This window comes from Elgaria multicarinata, chromosome 2 (genome assembly GCF_023053635.1).
Source record: "Elgaria multicarinata webbii isolate HBS135686 ecotype San Diego chromosome 2, rElgMul1.1.pri, whole genome shotgun sequence".
NCBI classification, from domain to species: domain Eukaryota; kingdom Metazoa; phylum Chordata; class Lepidosauria; order Squamata; family Anguidae; genus Elgaria; species Elgaria multicarinata.
In genome coordinates, this window is record NC_086172.1 from 42,999,341 (window position 1) to 43,021,626 (window position 22,286).

The following is a 22,286-nucleotide window of genomic DNA, read 5'->3' on the forward strand; positions in this document are numbered from 1 at the left end:
CTGCTCTATGTGTATACTGAGGCCACGTGCATTCTCTCCACTCGCGTCATGGAGGACCGGCTGTCTAGTAGAACTTAAGCATCCTAGCAGCCGTCCAAGACCTCGTGCAGGTGTAACACCGTCACTTCACTTGCATATTTTAATTTTTTTTTTAGCAGTCGTCCACCAACTTTTTTGTTTAGTATTAATTAATTTTTTTTAAGGACGGTTGCTGGATTTGAAGAAGCACGGGAATAAGGACATCAGAAAAGATTTCTGCATTACATGGCGTGTACAGTTTGAAAGGTATGTTCACGATTGGCTTGTATTTGTTTTCAAAAGATGTTGAATAATATCACTTACCCTGAAATTATTTCATCAACTTCAAAAGTATTTCACTTCCGAAGTAAATGCAAAGCATTTTCTGCTAATAGGTGTTAAGTTAGCTTAAGATAGGATATAAGCTTTAGACCAGCTTCCCTCAACCTGGTGTCCTCCAAATGTGTCGTCGACAATTTCCAGCATACCTGGGGACTGCTTGAGAGTTATACTCAACACATCTGGAGGGCACCAGGTTGGGGAAAGCGGCTTTAGGCTAACTGACAATGCCTCGGCTGGGATAAGACCCTGATGTTTATATCTGATGAAATAGAGTTGTGTGGCACCAAGACTAACAAATTTGTGTCTGCAAAAACTTATGCCATAATAAGTTTGTAGGTCATTAAAGTACAACAAGGCTCTTTATTTTTGCAGCACTAGATTAACACAGGTACCTGCCTGGAATCTGGGGAAATGTACATTGAACAGGGAAAGCTGGGTGATTCCACTGGACTCTTAGGCTCCGTTCACACACACAAGGAGGGTGATGGTGCTTAGGGCAACTATGGAAAGGGGAAGATTAATGGAACCACTGCATATAAATAGTTGTTTATAGGGATATTGTTGTTTTTATGCTTTTAGTGGTTTTAAATTTTGTATATCTGTTTTAATGTTGATTGTTTTTAACTTTTGTAAACTGCCCAGAGAGCTTCGGCTATGGGGCGGTATATAAATGTAATAAATAAATAAATAAATAAATGGGCCTGCCACACAATGGAACCATGCAGTGGCACGTGATTCCGCTATCCAGCCACCCTCTGTAGTTAGGATGCATACCTCTGTGTGGTTAAACTGCACATCCCACCAGCCTCTAAGTGTGAATGGGCTCCTGATGGCTGCGCAGTTCCAAAAATATATTTAAAAAATAGCTATGTGACCATAGAGAAAGTCTGCGATAGCTAGAGTGTTGCCAGAAGTACAGGACACTTCAGGCTGCCATTTCTGTGGCTGCAGCCTTTTAACCTCCCAGAGCCCTTTTTAAACACAAGGGAGCCTGTCACATGTCACAATAAGCCATCCTGGGGTCTCTTAACCCTACTGCAGTACGATGGTTACCTGGGGTGATTTCATAACCATCATGGGACCATTTTTCGCCTCCCACATGACACGCTAAATCACCATTGTCCAACCCCCTTAACTATTGTAGCTTAGCGTGACATCTGAACAGGTCCTCAGTGAGAAGTTGTACACCTGTACTAATTTGCTTTTTAGTAAGATCACCTGAACTCAGTGGGCCTCACATCTAAATAAAAATGCATGAGGATGTGGCTGCATCTGGAACTTTCTTTACTTGTCACATTTATGGTACATATAAGGGCCTTGGTTCAATGGTATCTTCTGTTAAAAGGTCTCAGGAAGTAGGGCTGAAAAGTTCTCCATCCTGTTGTGAAAAACTGTTAGCAGGTTGAGTTGACAGTACAAGTTTAAACAAATCTCTTGGTCTGTGGAGAAGGGTGGTCTGCAGTTTATTTTTAAAAACGTTAAGGGCACAGTCTGGGGGAATGCTACGAGTTGTAGGACTTTTTTTCCTGTCCATGCACAGGATTGTGCCATAAGACACTGACCTTTGACACTGATGACTGCTTGTGTTCCTATTTGTGTTAGAAAATATACCTGCTGTTGTCAGAGGTTACCAGTAGGACAAGCTTTGCTATGCTTGGGTTGCCTGCACAGGTTTATTTAATTATTGAAATACCTCAGAAAACAGATTTCTTTAGATGTTGTACAGTATAATTTAAAACATCACATAATAAAATACAATCACAATTTAAACAATAAAACATCATAAAGCCAATAAACATGCCGACACAGAATAAAATGCAGTACAGATGCAAAATCTAAAACTACCAAGTACAAGAGTTAAAACCTCACAGCAGGAATTAAAATGAGAGATCCTAAACATGGACAGAGCAGCCAGCTGCCATAGGATATGTCAGAGCCTCCCTCCTGAAGCTGTACCCGTTCTATGGTTTTGGGAGGGGGGGCTCTGTGTTCTGTTCCCTTCCTCCATCTCTTTGCAGTAGCAGAAAGAACCACAACAAATGGTTCCCAAGGTTGTAAAAGCGACTTCAGACAACTTCTGGGAAGGATAAAAAGGGGCATTCTGGAGGGCAGGGAAGGGATGAGAGGCTGGGGTCCTCTGGAGCCTCTCAAGCCCCGGCCACACAAGTCCTGTGGAAGGGCTCAGAGGCGTACCTAGAGGAGAAAATTCCAAAGGAGGATGGAGAGGTGAAAATCACCTCCATTGCTCGTCCTGCCGTGCCGACAGTATACCAGTAGGATAAAGCCTGGGGGAGATTGGGGGATTCCCTCTAGCAGTCGGCAATCCAATAGGATTGTGTCCTAAAAGTACTATAAGACTTTAATAGCCTGGGAGGACTGAAAAGTTTTAGTCTGACACCAAAATAAAAAATAGCAAAATGGGATGCAGGCAAGCTTTCCTAAGGAAAGCATTACAGAGCTGGAGTGCGGGGGCACCACCCAAAAGCCCTCTCTCTTGCTGCCGTCTTCAGAATGTTAGGGCAGTTGGAGATTGGCTTCTGTGATTGGCCTTAGGGTGGGTACATATGGGAGGAGGCGTTCTGTCCAGTACTGCAGTCTGAAGTGGTGTTGAGCTTATAGATCAAGCAGCCCTCACAACTGTCCTTGCCACTAAATGATGCCTTCATAACATTAAAAAAGGCAAACAGTAATCTAAACAGTGGCATTCTTGGCTTCATAGACTGTTTGACAATATTTGGCCACTATCAATTGACCAGCATGTCAGCCCTACACCGCTCCCTCTGCAAAAAAAGCTTCCTGTAATGGTGGTGCTCTCTGCAGAAGGAGTGCTCCTTATCTTGTGTGGTCCTCACTCACAGAGGCCCTATTCACACAATCACAGGGGAAGGGAGGGTAAATTATCCATGAAGTGGGGAGTGGTAGGAAAACCACAACGCACATGCCCGCTGCACAACCATTAACCCATGGAGAGCCATGGTTTACTTATCCCTCACCACTTCGTGAATACATTCTGGGCTTCCCGCCATGGTGCCCACATATCCCCAGTTGCGGTGCAACCAGATCATGGCAGCCTTCCCAGCCACACGACCATAGGATGTGGACACAGTGGCAAGAGCATAATCAAAAGTAGTGGTCACTCTTGCCAGCAGACTCTATGGTTGCCATAATTTTTTTTTTCTGAAACAGTGATCTAACAATGGGGGTTGTGTTACACAATATGGGAACCAACAAGGATGCACACTAAGCATCTAGCAGAAATTGGGTATTGGTGCTTGATCCACTGTGGGGAAGGAATTCTCCCACCGCTCGACATGCTAACCCAATGGGGATCGCATGTTTGAGCAATCCACAGTGGGTTAGTGTGTCGTCTGGAGAGCCTTCTGAGTTCCAGTGTTGCTTTCATGGGCCTACCACCATAGCTTTGTATGTGTTTGGAACATGTGGGGGAAAGAGCATTTGGAGTATTATTCTTTCTGTGTAGATCCCTCACATTGGGAAAAGCTGGTTTAGCATGACCATCTTAGCAGGGTGGATTTGATTTAAATCAATTTGATTTAAATCATGATTTAAATCACAATTTAAGTCACTACTCAGAAAGACTCAATTTAATCATGTGAACCCCCCCCCCCCCCCAAAAGTGCAGTCTTCCTCGCTATATTTTACACAGCTCAGAGTTACCAAAGACTCATTCTTGCTGGTATGGTATAATCTTAATATTTACAACCAGATGAAGGTTTGATTTTTAGAATAGCAACTTTTGATATTAGTTTTACAGTTATATATATATAAAAATACTGATTTGGTTATACTATTAGAAACTCATCATAGATAGATAATTATGAAATTATTATGAGGTGAACTATTTCCAGTTTAATAGGTTAATCATTCATATTTGGACAACTTTTCTACTGTACTTTATTGGAAGGAGAAAAATAATCTTACAGAAACCTCTGGAAGAGCATGACATTGTGAATGGATTAATGGAATTCATTTACCAAAAATTTAAACAGCCTCATGCTTCATAATTAAAAACTAATCCTTATTTCATGATGAATAACCTTTGGACTATAATGTATCTTAAATAGAAAACTATCTTTAGATATATTTTTCCTCAAAAAGCATTTTATTAAAAAAATCCAATTTAAATTTAAAAAATCTGATTTTTTTTTAAAAAAATCATTGATTTTTATCCACCCTGCTTCTTAGTTTCTGCTCAAAGGTTTTTGACCTATTAATTTGTTCTTGAAACCACTCATACTGTCTTCTGTAACCACATCCTGTGGCAGCAGATTTCACAGATTGCGTTGTGTAACAAAACAACGTTTTTCTTTCAATGTATTGCACGGCATCCCCTATCCTTGTATTCTAAGAAAAGGTCCATGTTTGTTACCTGCAGCCCTTTACCAAATGGTTCCTAACTGTGGGTGCATGTTAGGCTCCTTCAATCCAATTAGTCAGTATTTTAAGCCTTCTATAGTATCTGGCAATTCATATACACCACAGGGCCAAACATAGATGTGATTGTGACAGACCTGTTGACATGATTCTGTCTGCTCTCAACCCACAATAATGTAGCTGGGGTGGGCAATTTAGAGTGCAGCGTTGTCATAAGGGGCAAACTGAATTCTCTTCTTAGTCTGCTCTCTCCCTGGAAGTAACCTTGTTATGAGAAAATTGGCTAAAGGGATTCTGTTCGGAATTTTTTTGGGGTTGGGCCTGTTCTGAAATGGTTACATGACGATGCTTCCTGGTGCATTGGTGAAGGTGATTTCGTAAAAACCTACTTCAGCAAACAGTTCAACTTAGAAGGCTGAATAAAAATGCTTTTGCTTCCTGGCTTCCCTTGGCAGGGAGTTCCAGATCCTGGGCACAGCCACTGAGAAGGCCCTCTCTTATGTTCCTGCCGAATGGGCCTCTGATGGTGGTGGGACAAAGAGAAGGTCCTCTCCTGAGGTTTTGAAAACCTGGGATGGGTCATATGGCAGAATGAGGTTTCTCAGTAGCCTGGTCCCAAGTTGTGTAGGGCTTTATAGGTCATAACCAGTACTTTGAATTACGTCCAGAAAGGGACTGATAACCAGCGAAGCTGTTGAATCAAGGGAACTGCATTCTCCTGAAATGGCCCCAGTAAATAGTCTGACTCCAGCATTCAAAAGTAGCCCCATATAGAGCATAGTCCAGTAGTCCAAACAGAGTGTTACTGAGGCCTCCAGAAACAGATACACTAGCCTTTGCTGTGCAAAGGCACTCCTGGCCACGGCTGAAACCTGGTATCCTGGAATACACCAAACTGCATCTAAGACAGGTTGAATCTTTTTGACTGGCCTTTTGAATTTTAAGGTGCCTTTTTAATAATGTGCTGCTTTTAATAATGTATTAGTTTAAAATGTTTTAATTAGCGATATGTATTTTATGGTGTTTGCATTTGTGTTGTACCCCGCCTTGATCCAGAGGGAGAAGCGGGTAACAAATAGATATATTATTATTATTGTTGTTATTATTCTGACCAGGAGAACCTCTGTCTTCTCTGGATTAAGCTTCAGTTAGTTTGCCCTCACCCAACCCATTACCAATATTAAATACTGATTTAGAACTTGAACAGATTTCTTGGATTTAAATAGAAAGGAGAGAAAGGCTGTGTTCAGATGTCTCTTTAAGCCACGATGAGTTAATAAACTACTCCCAGTAGCTTATTTTGAAAATAAGCTACTGTTAACTTCCACATGCTCAGACAAATAAACTACAGAGTGTAGTTTATTACTGTGCATAATCTGAGTCATCCCCCGCTGCAGTCCTCCTGCCCCAGCTGTGGCGCTGTTTCACCCATTGACCACAGCACAGCAACCTTTTTTAACAATATCCCAAAGCGAGCGGAAAGGTTAATTCAGCACTTCTAGCATCACCCCGACAATGGGTTGGTGGCTCTAAAGTGCTGGAAGTTTGCAGGATTGGGACAAAACTTCATACACAGCCTCCCTGAGCAGGGATGCACGTGAGGCCCATTGAAAACTCGAGCAAGTGAAAGACCCTTTTTGCCAAAAAAGGGGTGATGGCTAAAAATCCATGGCGATTTTCAGGAGAGGGACAAAATGTCATACACAGCATCCATTGGCAACGATGCAGACAAGGCAAAATGATAACCATGTGCAGCTGCCGCCACCTGACTGAGACGGTGTTTGACACTTGGAGAAGTGTTAGGGAAGGGTTGGGCTGCAATCAGTTGCTAAGCAGATTGTGGAAACGGAGATCTGCTGGTTAGAGGAGAGCTGCGGCAGTGGTTTTGACTGCTCTTGCCAGGAGACTCTGTGGGCCAGCAAAATAACCCATCTTGACCACCATACAACACGATAGCCCATGACGGGTTACATAGCCCACGCTGCAGACTGTGGGCTATCATGGTGGGTTATTTTGGCCAGATAAGCTATTGTGGATTAAAACACTCCCAACAGATGACATGATAACTCAGGATGGGTTAAATAAGCCATTGTGGTTTATTTAACACATTGTGGTTTATTGCAATGTCCAAACCCAGTCAGAGATAGAAAGAGAGAGTTGGGGGTCATCGGCATATAGTGGTTGCATCAAAACCCAAACTCCTGACAGCCTCTCTCAGTGGCTTTATGTATATGTTAGAAAGCTTTGGGGACAAGATAGAATCTTAAGGGACACCATAGACCAATGTCCAGGGTGTTGAACAGGACTCTGCCAGCACCACCTTCTGAACACCCCCTTCTCTGAAGGACTGGAAACACTAAAATGGGTTTTTGAAGTTCTTTCCTTTCCTGACCAGGCAGTCCAGAAGGATAGCATGGTTAATGCAATGGTATTGAAAACTGCAGGCAGGTCCAGCAGAACCAACAGAGACACTCTCCAGTTCCTAGTGAAAAGTGTTTACTGAAGTGATGAAAACAATCTGTCTCATAATCAGGCCTAAACCCAGATTGAAACGGATCTAGTTAATCTGCCTCATCCAGGAACAATAATATGTTGTTTATTTAGCAATAAAACCGTACTGTATAGGGACATGTTCAGATGATTCTGGCTGAAGTCTACAAAGCACAAAGCAGTACAAATGGTCTTGACTGTGTTATAGTATAAATCTTACACAATCCTACTTTCTGTTTAGCATAATCATTTGATCAATACCAGTTTTCATCACTCATATTCACAGCTTTCCTCCAAATTCCAGTGAAATAGCTTGTTTCTCATTCTCCTAAGTTACTTGAAGCGGTCAGGCTTTTAACCATTAAGTAGATAATATCTCTCATAAAAAGGTATTAGCTAGTGGAATACCTCCATTTTTTTTCTCCTACTATTCCTGCTAGATAATTTGACCATCTGTCTAATTATCTCATGTAGGCTTATTTCCATTTTAATTCATTTCGGGGCCATTGCAGATATTGCTCTTAACAAGAATATAACTTTTGTGAACTGGGCTTGCTCTGGATGTGATATGCGAACCTGGGACACTATATGTTGTTTGTGGGTTAAACAACCCAAAGTTAACCTCTGAATAGTTCTTTATTAACCCACAATTTGGCATGGCCTAAGTCATGGTTTATGTTCATCTTAGTTTGTTGCCTAACCATGAGTTGTCATGCAAACAAGCAAGCAAACTATGAATTGCTTTCCCTATTTCTGGTTTGTTTTTCTCCCATCCATTTTGCCAACCTTCAGAGGGGTTTCTTTTTCTGGCTGCTCTTGCTGGAAGCCTGTGTTTCAGGATGGACAGTACTGCAAACAAGTTAGGGATAAGCCATGGTTCTGAGTTCAGACATCAACAAGCCATGATTTAAACAAATCAGACTCCATAACCCAACAACAAACTATGGGTTTGTAGTTTGTGACTCGGTTCACATGTAATGACTAACAATGGTTTAATTAAACACAGTTTGTTGAATTGTGAGTTGTCATTACGTGCAAATCTAGAACTATGGGTTAATTATGGGTTGTTAACCACAATCAATCCAGAAAAGGTAACCATGGTTTGTTGTTGGGTTGTGAATTGTGGTTGGCTTAACTATGGGTTATCATTGTGGGCAAACCCAGAACTGTTAGTTGTTCATGGGTTGTTTTGCCAGTCTCAGAGGCAATGGGCAAGAACAGTTAAAAAGAAGTCTTTTTACATGCCAGTACTGCAGTGCCACAAAGGGACTGAGAAAATACAACACAATAATCCACACTCAAAGTTGAGTATAGGTTGTCTGTGGGTTGTAGAGCCATGGATTGTTGAACCATAGGTTGTTGTATTGTCTGAACCCAGTTGAACTAAAAAACCATGGTTTGTTAATCACAAGCAACCAATGAAGAGAACCCATGGTGTATTGTTTGGTTGTGTGAACTGTGTGTTGTTCATGGTTAACAAACCACAGGTTGTTATTGCAGCTGGGTTCAGACAACACAGCAACCCATGTTCAATAACAACCCACACTCAACACATACACAACCATGAGTGTGGGTAATCATGTTCTGTGAACCGAGACAAGGCAGATTTCAACAAACAATGACATGGTGTAGTGTTTTATGCGAACCCACTCACCTTTCCCACCTCATTTTGGGTTCTTGGATGGGGGAAAAACATGAGTCTGAGCGCTAGCAATAACAGAAGCTCTCAAAAGCTGGTTGCCCAACAGTTCTCGATTTGTGCGTAGGTAAAGCATAGGAACACGGGAAGCTGTCTTCTACCAACTCAGACCACTGGTTCATCTCGCTCAGTGCTGTGTGTTCTGGTAGTGGCTCTCCGTGGTCTCAGGTGGATGTCTTTCCCTTCCTCTCCTCCCTGATCGGTTTTTAACTGGCATTGCTGCGGTTGAATCTGGAACTGGCTGCCTGCAAAGTTTGTGCTCTACTACTAAGTTGTGGTCCCTCCCTTTGACCGCTCCGTTGCCAAGCCAATGAATAGTGTTTCCAATCTGGACTGGATTAAGGATCGGCATATTCGTAGTCCAATGAGGTTTTTGTCTGTTTTGGTTGTTTTACAGGTAAATGTCATGATGAGTCCCCATAATTCTTTTGGTGAATTGTTATAAATAATAGTTATCCACCAGGGATTGCAGTCGAGGGAAGAAGGAAAGAGAAGTGTTCCCTGATCATATCACTGAGGGTCTCCAGAGAAACCCACTTAGCTAGCCTAGTGGCTCAAGCAACCCCACTGCTCTAGCCTTTTTAGAGACTGCACTGTGAATATGTGTGTATAGGTAGGGAGGTATGTATTTGTGTTTTTGAACAAAACTAGAGTGACCATATGAAAAGGAGGACAGTTAAAGCTGCAGGAGCCCTGCCCTCTTTTGTATCTGGTCACTCTAACTAAAGAGGGCAGGGTTTCTGCAGCTTCAACTGTTGTGATGAAGAGGGAATTTCACCAGGTGCTGCGTGCATACAAATGACACCTACTGAAATTCCCTGTTCTATACGACTGTTAAAGATACAGAAGACCTGTCCTCCTTTCCATATAGTCACCCTAACAAAACCAGAGTAAACAGTCTTATAAAATCACAATGTAAATTATGGAAGGGCTGAATTTTATGCTAAGAAATAATTTCAGACATGCACTGTTCAAGTACTGAGCCTTTGTTTTTACAAATTCATGATAGAATTTTGGAAATAATCACCTAGAGAGAGAGAGAGAGAGAGACATGCACACACTTACACACACGTGTGAGTGTGTGTACTATTCCCCCTCCCACGTTGCCTTTGACATCTTTGCTTAAATGTCTGGAACCATAAAAAAGAGCTGTGAAAGAAATACTTTGAAGAAATGTAGAACGAGCTCCCCAGAGAGGTCCACCTGGCGCCTACACTGTATTCTTTTCATTGCCAGCTGAAGACCTTTTTATTTTCTCAGTATTTTAACATCTATATTTAAACTTTGCTGTTTTAATTCTGTATTTTAATCCTATATCAATTTCTGCTGTGTGATTCTATCCTGGTTGTGCTTTTTATATTGTATTTTGTATTTGGGTTTTTAGCTTGTTGGATGTTTCATTATGTTCCTAATGGTTTAAATTTTTGTGAACCGCCCAGAGAGCTTCGGCTATTGGCCGGTATAAAAATGTAATAAATAAATAAATAAATAAAATAAATAAAATAAATAAATAAAAAATGGGGTGAGAAATGTCCAGCAGAAGAACAATGTATTACCACAGCAGCAGAATGTTTCTTCTGTGACCAATATTTTTTATTATTTTTCTAAAGGCACAATGCTTGAAGCCTCTTAATTTTGTGTGTATATATGTGCCTCTTTCTCTGGAAGCCTTCCTATTAAAGCAAACAATCAAAACAATCTGATATGAATGTACTGTGTGTATCACAGTCTCTTTGTCTCTAGCAAATGCTTAGTATTGCACATTTTGCTTCTTGCCCAGCAAATTTCTCATTAGTCACAACTGCAGTGGAGAAATTTATTATATGAGGGTAACTCCAGAGGCATTCCTGGGCCTTCATAAGTTCACTTAACTCACCTGCATTGGGGGAGTGGGAGAAAGCATTTTACTAAGCTTGTAATAGGATCATATAGATCTATATCAAGTTGGAGTTTTAAAAACACCAACAGTGAGTTGCATTTGACAAATAAATCCAGTTTAATGTAAAAATGTGGGATTTTGTTTGTTTATACAACTATGGCATGCATGGTTCTCCTTCCCCATCCCATTTTATCCTTGCAATAACACTGTTAGGTAGGTTAAATAGAGAAATAGTGGCAGGCCCAAAGTCTGATTAGGAACATAGGGAGTTGCCTTATACTGGCTCAGACCTTGTTATTATCTATGCCATGAGTAGGCAACCTAGTGTTCTCCTGATGTTTTGGACTACAGCTCCTATAATCCCCAGCCATTGGTCATGCTGTTGGGGGTTGTAGTCTAAAATATCTGGAGGGCACCAGCAAGGCTGGCATCAAAGGTTTGGTTGGGCACCTGCCCAGGACCCACACCCCAGCAGGGGCGCACTGACAAGAGCCCCCTGGAGTTGCGCCTTCTTTGCACCATTGCGATTGGGGCTCCTGAAGTGCTTGCCAGCATGGGAACATGCCGTCCCTGGGTGGGGCATTGCCAGTTGCAGTGCCCCATGTGTTGCTGATCCATCTGGAGATCGCCTCGAGGGGATAGAAGGAGCCCCTTCCATCCCTTCGAGGGGATCCCCAAATGGAGTGTGGAAGGGCAGAGAATGCCTCCTGCAGCTGGACATGAAAAATCCAACCATGGCAGGCACCCATCTGACGAGATCGGACCTACACGCAAGGTTCAGCACTGGATGGCCCTTCGGCTGAGGTGAAAGGGGAGGAGAGCCAACGCGCAAGGATCAGAGCTACTCATGACAGGAGCAGCAAGGAACCTTGTGCATCACTCTGTTGCCCCAATCTCCATGGCAACAGGGCAGAGGGCAGCTCTAGAAACACTGTACCCTGCCCTGTTGCCATGGAGATCACTGAGAAGGATGCCTCTCCAGTACGAGGCAATCCTTTTTCCCGGCAGCACCTCTTCTGCGCTGCTGTCAGGAGAAAGGATCGCCTTGCACTGGAGATGATCCCCTCCCAGTGATGCATCCTTCTCAGTGATCTCCGTGGCAGCAAGGCAGGGGGCAGCGTTTCTAGAGCTGTGCCCTGCCCTGTTGCCATGGCAGCAACTGAGGGCGCGTCAGCGCCTAGCCACGTCATGGGATGATGTGGCTCGTCGTTTGACATCACATTTGCCAGAGTGGAGACGCAGAAGCAGGAGGCTTGGGGCCAGTCTCCTCATGTGTCAGGGCCCTCGATTTGCGCTCCAGCGTAGGACCACTCGCTGACAACCACAGGCGCTGTGTCTCCCCTGACTGGTGCCACGGTTGCCTAGCAATGGCAGCAGATTAATCCCTTCTCCTGTCAACAGGAGTGAAGGCTCCATCGGGACTTCTTCCTAGGCTCCTGTTGACAGGAGATGGGATTCATCCACCGCTGGGAGTCTCATCTGTCCTCTGCTTTCTGCTCCTCCCCGCATAATGGCGGCACCGGTAAGGTAAGCAGTAAGCAGCACCACCATTCAATGGGGAAGGCCTACCAATGGTGGTGGGGAGAGACGACAACTCCACGGAGAGGAGGCATTCTTTACCATGGAGCGGCACTTCTATGTCACCCAAAGGCGTGCATGGATTAGCCGTCTGTGGAATGGACTATTTCCTCTCTGTTGGCTAAAGTGTTGTCCGAACGCAGCTATGGAGTCTGAGGTAGTACTCATTGGTGGTGGGGAATTACCTGTATTCAGACTCCAAAGGGATACATGTAACTATCCTCCTCCCCTGCCCGCCCACACCAAATACTTAGAGGACTTCTTGGAGGAAATATACACAGTCTACTTACTTGTCGTTGACATGCTATAGCAGGGTTTCCAATGCGGTGCCCATGGGTACCACCAATGGCACATGCACATTTCTACATTCCCTGCACTTTAAAAAAAAGGGGTTTTTCATAAAAAAAGAAAAAGAAAAAAAATTAGAGTTCCAGGTTCTCCTTCCTGTACCTGAATTTCCCGCTGTTCAGCAGACAGGAAGGGAAAGCGAGGCAAAGGGGTAGAGTGGGGGAGGGGAGAAAGTGAGGTAAAGAGGTATGCAGGAGAGAAATAGCAAGGGGTGAGGCTGGGACGGAGAGAGAGCAAAAGGGGAATGGTCTGGGTAGATGAAAGAAGATTGAGTGGGCCGGGAAGCAACTTTTTCCATTTCCCCCCCACCCTCTCTCTCAGCTTCTAGCCTCACTATCTCTCTCTTCCTCATCTTGACTAGCTATGCTGCCATGGCAGCCATGTTGTGACCAGCCACATCCTCCATGGAACCATTTTGTGGCGGTGCCCACAGCAGTTTCTCAAATTCCCAAAATGTGCTCACAGGTCCAAAAAAATTTGGGGACCCTGGGCTATAGTATAGCAGCAGCTATCGGACGGTATCCATTGCTGGCAATCCGCCCTTCTGTGAACGTCGTTCACTTGTCCCATGCGGGAAATGGTGGTATGGGCTAGCTTCTCATTGTGCTAGTGATTGTTCCTGCTAGTGCAGTGGCTGCACTACATACTCCCAATACTCTCCTTTGGTTTACTCATTCTTGATCACTGTCCAAGCATCAGTTTGCAGCATTGCCCCCTCCTCTGGTTTTTCAGGTTGTAAAGGAGAAATACCTGTTCAGAGATGTTGCTGATGTATTTGCAAGTGTTCTATCCTCCTATGATGCACTGCTCACATGAGTAGACCTCCTGGGTGAGTTTGTTGCAGTCGATTGCCTTGTCTTCTGCAAGAGTGGTCTGTAAATTGAAATAGATCTTTCTTCAATTACTGCACTGCAGGAAACCTCTCAGTTATCAGATAGCGACCCAGAGTAGTTCTGGAGCAATATTTGTTCACAAAAATAAACTTTGCTATACTAGTTGCTCATCGTGCTGCCCTACTGTGTTAAACTTGTTGAGATGGTCATCGCAGGTGGCAGTTTGGGAGAATTATTAAAGAGTGGGCAATTGCCCTTTAATTAATGAAATGTACTATAGTCTTACTGTGTGTACAAGCTGGTATTTGAATATTCCACCTCTGGTACCAAATGCATGCAGCTGCACATTGAAAAGGGAAATCCTAATATCTTCATTGGCAATTCAGTGATAGGGTACTTTTTGAAAATTAATTAAAACCACAGGAAAGGGCACAGAAAACCCACTTAACACTGATGTTGCCACAGAACAGGCAGGAATTCTTATAGGTAACTGAATTAATAAAAGTTACAGGAAATCTGTTATTTTTAATTAATTTTGTTTTCAGGTTTTTTTTTGTTGACATGCTGTGGATTAAAAGATTCGCTGCTCCGTATCTGAGGAATGGCAAGATACCCCAGAGATTCCAGAGCAACAGACGACCAACCACTCCTCTGGGCTCACGTATTTTGTTGGATCCGGATAAAGTTTTTGATCATAACATGTGGTAAGTTTAAAGTGCCTTGCTACAGCATCAGCCGTTGGACTTTTAATGTAGGTGGGGGGCGTTGGTGAAGATACAACACTCAACAGGCCCCGCGATCTAGAAAGTAACAATTTACTATATCTTTACTATAAAAAGCTTTTACTGTGTGGCATTTGCATGCCTTCAGAGCCCAGAGGCTCTAATCTCCCTAAGTAGGCTTTGAAGTTCGTCAGGAGATACCGGTTATATTTCAACCCAGTGTAGATGCTATTTGCATGTTTTTGCTAGTCACCAATGAAAGATGGAACCTGAGATGCAAATAAAATGTGTTAAATCTATTCTTCACCAGATCATTTGGAGCAGCCTTCCCGAACCTGGTTCCCTGCAAGTCATTTGGACTCACAACTCTCGTCGTGATGGAAGTCTAACCAAACTGACAGGCAACCAGGTTGGGGAAAGCTTATTTAGAGAGACAAACAACTGCTACTCAGGAGGAGGAAAAACGCGGGGTAGAAATGTAATAATAAATATGAATAAATAATTAAATGCTGTTTAAAGTCAAACCGCATTTGCTGCAGCAACGGCACTCCACTGCAAGCTAGTGGGCTGAGGTAGCAGCAGTAACTACAGCCGGCAGGGTGCGGATATGGTAGTGCAGCAGCAACAATGATCATAGAATCATAGAATAGTAGAGTTGGAAGGGGCCTATAAGGCCATTGAGTCCAACCCCCTCGATGGGTACAATCTGCCATCCCTTCCAATCCACCATCTCAGACACAAAGTTCATTCTGGCCCATGATGGGGCAAGACCTCTGGCATGAGCAATCTGTCCCTTCCCTGGGTGGAGAAGGAGGGAGAAAAGAGGATGGCAGGAAGAGAGGCAGGGAGGAAAAGGCAGCTTCTCCCTCTCTTCTTTATCTCTCTGTCCGTCACTGACATGTGATCCGCAACAGTTTACACTCAAAGGAATGCAGCTCTCCGCAGAAAAAAAGCTTTCCCTTTCCTGATCTATTATGTCATGAGGAGTCAAGGAAATTGCTCCCATGTTTTACTCAAGAGGTTCCTGTCTCAGCTTTCCTTACCTGCAACAAAATCTTCAGAAGTTCTAAAATGTGTGAGGAGAATACAAAAAGATATAAGAGGCAGGATATAATGTACGTAATAATAAAATATTTAAAGTAAACTGTTCACCTAGGTAGTGATGTCATTGATAGTAAGCCCTTCCTTTGTACTCTCCTCACACATTTTTGAACTTTTGAAGCTCTTTTTGCAGAGTAGGGGTGAAAAAACCATCTTTTTATACAAGTGTCTGCATTCTATTGAGTCTAGAATTCAGGGTACACTTAAGTGGCTTAAAGGGGACCCTCTTGTGATCCTGTGTGGATTCAAAGAAGGACCCCTTTTTGAAAATTGACTCATCTCATAACCTGCTACCTCAGAGATAGAGAGAGAGAGAGAGATGCCTTAGCTAGACCTAAGGATTATCCCATGCAAATGTAGGGGTCATCCCTGCCTGCTCCCGGGATCCCCTGTGTGTCATTTGGATGCACAGGGATGATCCCGGGACAATCCTGGGATATAGGCCTGGTCTAGCCATGGCCAGAGAGAGAGAGAGAGATTGAGATTAATAAAGTACCTCTGTATGTGAAAGGATAGCTTTCTCACACACAAACACACATGTATACACACACGTACACACAGTCATTCACATCTAACTGCTAAGTTTTTGACATGAATGTGATTTTAATGAGTGTATGCTATCTGGGCACTGGTTTCCATATGAAAATCAAGACATTGCAATCTTGTGAGGGAACTGTACCATCTCAGATAGTTGACATTTGAATAGGCTTTTTTTTATCATTTTAAGCAATTATGCTGACATATGTGCCCTGAAATTCCAGTGTAATCTTCGCTTTTGTGGAGGTGTGCCATCATAACAATTCTAAATGCTTGTTTGCTTCTGTGGCAAGCCTTAACCATTAAACTGTTAGCTGCTTTGAATTCCTAGAACTGAAATTCCTGGGGAATAACTTACATTGCTCAGCATTTTCCACTTTGTTTTGGCATAATACTGTGGTGTGGCACTGGCTCTAATAATCCTTTACTCTAGCCTGGCTGACATTTGAACACCCGTTATTTGACTAGAGAGATTTAAATCTTTATCCCTCTCAAATCCATCTGTTGCACTCTGTAATTAAAAGCTCCACGCCACTCACCTCTGGATGCTGTTTTTGCTTGTGTTTAGTGGTCCACTAACACATGGGAGTAATTTCAATGTTTCTTTCCTTTTTTCTTTTTTTAAAAGCCAAATGCAATATTCTTTTATCACATTACTCCATATTACTATTAAGTACATTTCTGTACATAGCTGTATGGCATGATTTCACTCAGCAAGAGACCAGATTTTTATAGCTTATCAATCTGTGGAGAAATGGTGACCACGTAGGGTAGCTGGCATGTAACATGCCAATGTATCATTTCAGCATAATGAATCACCGTTATGCAGGAATCCCACAGTACAAAAACGGATTATGAGCTCACAGCTTGCTCTCTCTCTCTCTCTCTCTCTCTCTCTCTCTCTCTCTCTCTCTCTATATATATATATTCAAGATGACAAACTATATAACGGATGCAGCCCTGCACTTTCCATCATTGCAGACGAAAGAATGGGCAGAGAGGAAGTCTGTGAAATGTCCCACAGAGAAAGCAACAAAAAGACAACATACCACAGAGACATTCAGATGCTCAAGCACTACCAGGGACTGTGAGGAGAGGGCATTACCAAGAGCTGTCAGCACAGAGCCTGCTGGAACACTCAACAAAGCAAAAGAATGGAACATAAGAATGGTGGGAGTTCCAGAGTGCATCAAGGCCTACTTTTTTTTTTTTTTTAAGTATCTAGAATATACAATGCAGTTGATTACATGTGGTGCTTAAGGGAGGGAAGAAAAGAAAAGGCCTTGGAAGCTTTTAAAAATAAAAAGCATATCCCCCCCTTTGCAAATAGCTTTTCCTCTCTCTTTTTTTTTGCAGGGACCACATGCAGTGGTCACAGGAAGAAGAGGAAAAAGCCAGAGAAAAAAACTTAGAGAATTCACTCGTAAGAGTCCTGTCAGAGCTGCAAGGTAAAATTTCCTTTAAAAAGTAAATGGTACAATACAGCCCTTCTTCTGTTTACATGCTAATTCTTAATGCCATGGTCTCTTTGTTTTCCTATATTTTGAATTAACAATGACAGATATTACCTTGGTTCACTACTAGCTTGCAATTTTAATATTTCATTCGGCCCTGACCTCCAGACATGGTCTCATCTGCTCTCTGTTTGTTGTGCATTGACCTTTGGGGTGATCATAGAAAGTGCATTGTTGTTACAAAAATGTAATGTAAATTTTTATTTGATTTTATAAAGCTCTGCTGATGATGTACTTTTCTGTAGAATTCATAGGTATTGGCCTAATACTGGAATCGTCACACCAACAAAACCAATGAAAAGCCATCTTAATTCTTTCGAGGCAATTTCATATTGCTGCTCGTAAAATCATTTATGCTGTTGTCATTCTGGCAAATCATTTGGGGTAGCAACAGCAATAGAACCTAGGGTAACTGGGAATATGCAAAAAATAGCATGTGGTACTGCCCTTCTGGATGCCTTAATTCATGGAAAAGAGAAGGGATTTAGCACAGCATTCAAAAATATAATTCTAAATATAAGTCTAAAGAGGCAGGTTCCAGGGAGGACTGTACTACAAAGCACCATTTTGGGGGGCAGAAAAACAATATAGAATTTATGTTAATAATAAATAATAAATAATTATTTGTTGTTACTTAACATTTATACCCTAACGTTCAGCTCAAATTTTCAAAGTTTTAGCATTTGAACTCCAATTCAAAAGCGAAAACATTAATTAAGATATAGTACAACCAGGAGACAAAACTTGAACAGGCTTTAGTTCTTGTCCCAAAGGCATGGTGGAAAAGGCTTTTTCAAGGCTTTTTGAAAAGGGCCTTTGGATTTAGTAGTCAATCTCTTGAGAGATGGTGAGATTCTGTAACACAGGATATGGTACTGAACCTCCCCCCCACCCCCCGTTCATATTTTTATTTTATTCTATTCATTTATAACATTCCCGTCCTTCAGTTCAACTGGCAACCCCAAGGTGGCTTACAGTTATAAGGCAAACCAATAAAAACACAACACAAATGCAGTACCCAGTTGGAGTCCATCTTACTTCTGACAGCTGTGGGTCTCTGGGCAGGGCCTAATCTCCAGAGTTGACCATGTTGGAGTAGATATCCTGGACCTGAGCCATATAGGGCTTTAAAGGTTAATTTCCGCACCTTCAGTTTTGCTGTAACATTAAATTATAACCCATCCTTTAACATCGGTGCAGTGTGTTCCCATCAATGAGCTCCAGGCAGAAGCGGAGCCGTCGTGTTTGGGATCAGCTGAAGTGTTTAAATGATCTTGAAAGGGCCATATAGTTCAGTGGTAGAGGACATTGTGTGTTGTATGGAGAAAGTCCCAGGTTCAGTCCCTAGCATTCCTGTTTCTTTGTTTGTTGGTTATTGAATTAAACATTTATACCTCACTTTTCTTTACAAAATAAACCTAAAGTAGCTTCACACACACACCCAAATAGTAAAACATACAAAATACAAGTAAGACTATTTAGGTTATTATAAACAAAGATCAGGTAGCACTGATCAGGCCAGAATGACCACTGACTGAGACCATTGAGCACCACTGCCCATCAGAGTAGATGGTACAAGGCTAGATGGATAGTTTGACTGTACGATGTTCCTGTGTCTTCAAGGGCAACCTCACGTGGGGCACTTAATGGCAGTCAAGCCTAGACGTTTCCTAAGCAGTGGTAGGAGGGAGTGCAGCTGGCAGACTAAACCTGTGGAGAAAGGCACTCCTGGCTGCAGCTTACACTTGAGCATTCAGGAGCATTCCCAGAATGTGAGCGTATTCTTTTGGAAGGAGCATGATTTCACACAGAACAATCATTTTCATAACTTCATGGTCAGTGGGCTACATACCACAAACCACATGTCTTGTCTGGATTGATTGAGCTTTATTGAATGATAATATAATTGCATCTTTTTGGCTCTAACTTGTTATGTGCCTGACTCTTAGAAGAATCCTCAGGTTTTTTCCTTCTCTTCCAATACTTTAAATATTGTTTATTCTTAAATTTTTACCCTATCTTTCAACCAAAATGTGGCTCTGAAAGTAGCTTAAAAATATAAAGTACTGACTAAAGTGCAGTGAAATAACAATTAAAAATTAACTCTTAACAACAGGTAATGAAATTACAGCTACAGCTTGTGCACATTCTCCCTTTAAATCTCACTAATCTGTTTACACTACCTACATACACACACATGCACACACACTTCAAGTAATACTTTGAGCCTGTTATAAATTCTTTTCCTATCTGCTGTTATCTAGGTTCACTGTGGGGGACTTAAGAGAAAAGCATGAGTCTGAAATCCTATGCACACTTACTTTGGAGTATGTCCCATTGACCTGAACGACTTCTGAGTAGATCATCATAGGATTGCACTATTATTGGAAGAAAAACAGATCCAGCTTGAAAAGAAAATCTGCACATTGAAAAGCTCCACGTTCTAGCAAAGTTATCCCCAAATTTTGCACAAATTGACCCTATAGCTGACCATCAAACAATTAAAAATACTTTTGTGATATTTTGATACCTGATAATATTCAATATGTTCATTTAAAATATCACTATGGTACTATTTAATATACCAGGCAGCTTTTCCCTCCAAAATGAGAATAGGCTTAAATCCATAGAGTTTTAAATATATTCTCCAAGATTACCAATCAAAATTGACAAGTGAGGATGGGAAAGTGCATAAATCTTTATGGGAATACTACTTCAGTCTGCATAATATCTTAATATATGCCAGCTTGCTTCATTAGCAAATTGTAATGGAGTACATGGACAATTAAATTCTATCTGATGAATTATATACCTCCATGATGAATTATATACCTCCTTGTTTCGGAGATTTTACACTGGATGTTCCATTGATTTTGTGGCTACTGCCCAAAATGGCAGCAGCGTGTTTAATTCTCCCTTCTCCCTCTGTAATCTCTCATGCCTTAACCATGTCACAAAGGCTGTGTTCAGAAGACACATTAAACCACGGCTTTAACCATGGTGAACAAAGCAAAAAACCTTATTCGCCAAGGTTAAAGCCGTGGTTTAAGGTGTCATCCGAACACAGCCAAAGTTATGTGTGCCTCCTCGGCCCCATTCCACATTGTTAGCTGCCACTGATGGCTGGGTTGGGAAGGGAAAAAAGTATAACATTGTGATATCAGGTCATGAGTAAATCATACTAGATGATTAGGAGAGGAAGGGGTTGGGGCAAATGAAACACATACTGTACAAGGCTGCCATTTTGTAAATCTGCCTAGAGCTGAAAACAATTTGATACTTTGTGATCTTAAGAGCCAGTGTAATAGTTTGACTGATTAAGAATATTGGGTCCAGATGAGGCAAACCTGATTTGAAATGCCTCATCAGCAATGGGATGACCTTGGGTTGCTTTGCAGCAGACTTCCTGAACCGGGTGCTTTCCAGATAGGCTGGGGCATATTGGGAGCTGTAGCTTTACACTATAAAACTGCTATAGTGACTGTACATCTTGCTGTTTCCCTTAATTCATTGAGCAAACCCCATTTCCCCAATTTCCCCCTGGCCAATGAAGTTTGATGTACATATTCAAAGTTTACTTTTCATATAACCTTTCCACTTAAATTCTAAAATAGGAAAAAGTACAAACTTGCAAATGACATTCTTCCTAGTCTTTTAAAGATTAATTGAAACATTGTTAGCATTCACTGGAAATTAAATAATCAGTGTGCAAGCAGTAGCCTATTGCTAAGATATATTCAACTCGAAGAACCATTCTTTTTATCCCACAGTGAATGCCTGTATGTTTAAAATAGGAATAGGTGAGGATTGCCAATAATATTTCCTCCAAAAGCTTCATCTTCTTTCTGCATGTGGCAGCACATTTTGACCTATTTATTGTTAACAATGAGCCAGGCTGAAACTAATGAGCAGGTTATTTTAGGACCTTAGAAATCACTGTAAAAAGCAATAAATAAAAGACAGCATTTCTCCGAAGTCTTGCAATATTACCAAAAAGGAAAACTGTGAAGGACCTTGGTACAGAAAGGAAGAAGCAGAATGACTAAACTGACAGACTTTCAAGCACTTTGTGTGCTTATTAGCATGGGCAGCAAGGGCTTCTCAGGCATGCTTATTTGGCAAGGAGTAGCTCCTTTTTTAAAAGGAAGGTAAACAACCTGGTTTGCATGTAATGGACGAACCCTGGTTAGTTTGGGCTATGTGGGAGTGAGTGAGCACGCTGCCTCCTGACCACTCGCCACTTCTGCTTTGTTTCCAGCCTGGGTTGTGCTCCATGATGGTTGAGGAAGAAATAACCCAGAGTTTTAACCCAATAATAAACCATTAGCACATAATGCTACACCATGGTTTATGTTAACCATGGTTTGTTGCTTTAGCCCTGATGTGGGCCTGTTTGTACGTCACAACAGCCTACTATGAGTCAATGCTGGCACCTGGCTTACTGTGGCTTGTTGTGTGGTACAAACCCAAGTAGCAGGATTGGAAAATCCTCAAAAAATCCATGCCTTGTTTTAGGGTTATTTGAAGATTGTCTAGCTCTCAAGCAACCTGGATCCATACAGCATGGCAAGCCGGGTGCCTGTGGGCAACATGCAGAAATGGCACTCGTGGGTGCCCGGACAAAACAACTGCTTCATCGAGAAATAAACTCACAGTGAGCTGTAGTGATGTGCGAACAGGCCCAATTTATGCTTTGGAAAACAAACCATGGTTAACATAAGCCATGGCTTAGAATTATGTGCAAATGTTGCCAATATAATGTAAATCACTTTTATCACAGGCAATCAAAAATCCAGATTACCTGTTGCCTGCATGCTCACTTGTTTCTCC

At 42.1% G+C, this 22,286-nt stretch overlaps 1 protein-coding gene across 1 annotated transcript in view; it reads left to right on the plus strand.

Annotated features, from left to right (window-relative positions):
- Positions 1-48: 48 nt before the first annotated feature.
- METTL8 (methyltransferase 8, tRNA N3-cytidine) overlaps positions 49-22,286 on the plus strand; it is a 40,191-nt gene continuing 17,953 nt past the window's right edge. Inside the window, 4 exon segments of the mRNA XM_063118307.1 lie at positions 49-67; positions 204-285; positions 14,128-14,286; positions 17,299-17,390. Of these exon segments, the coding sequence (XP_062974377.1) occupies positions 49-67; positions 204-285; positions 14,128-14,286; positions 17,299-17,390 (352 nt within the window).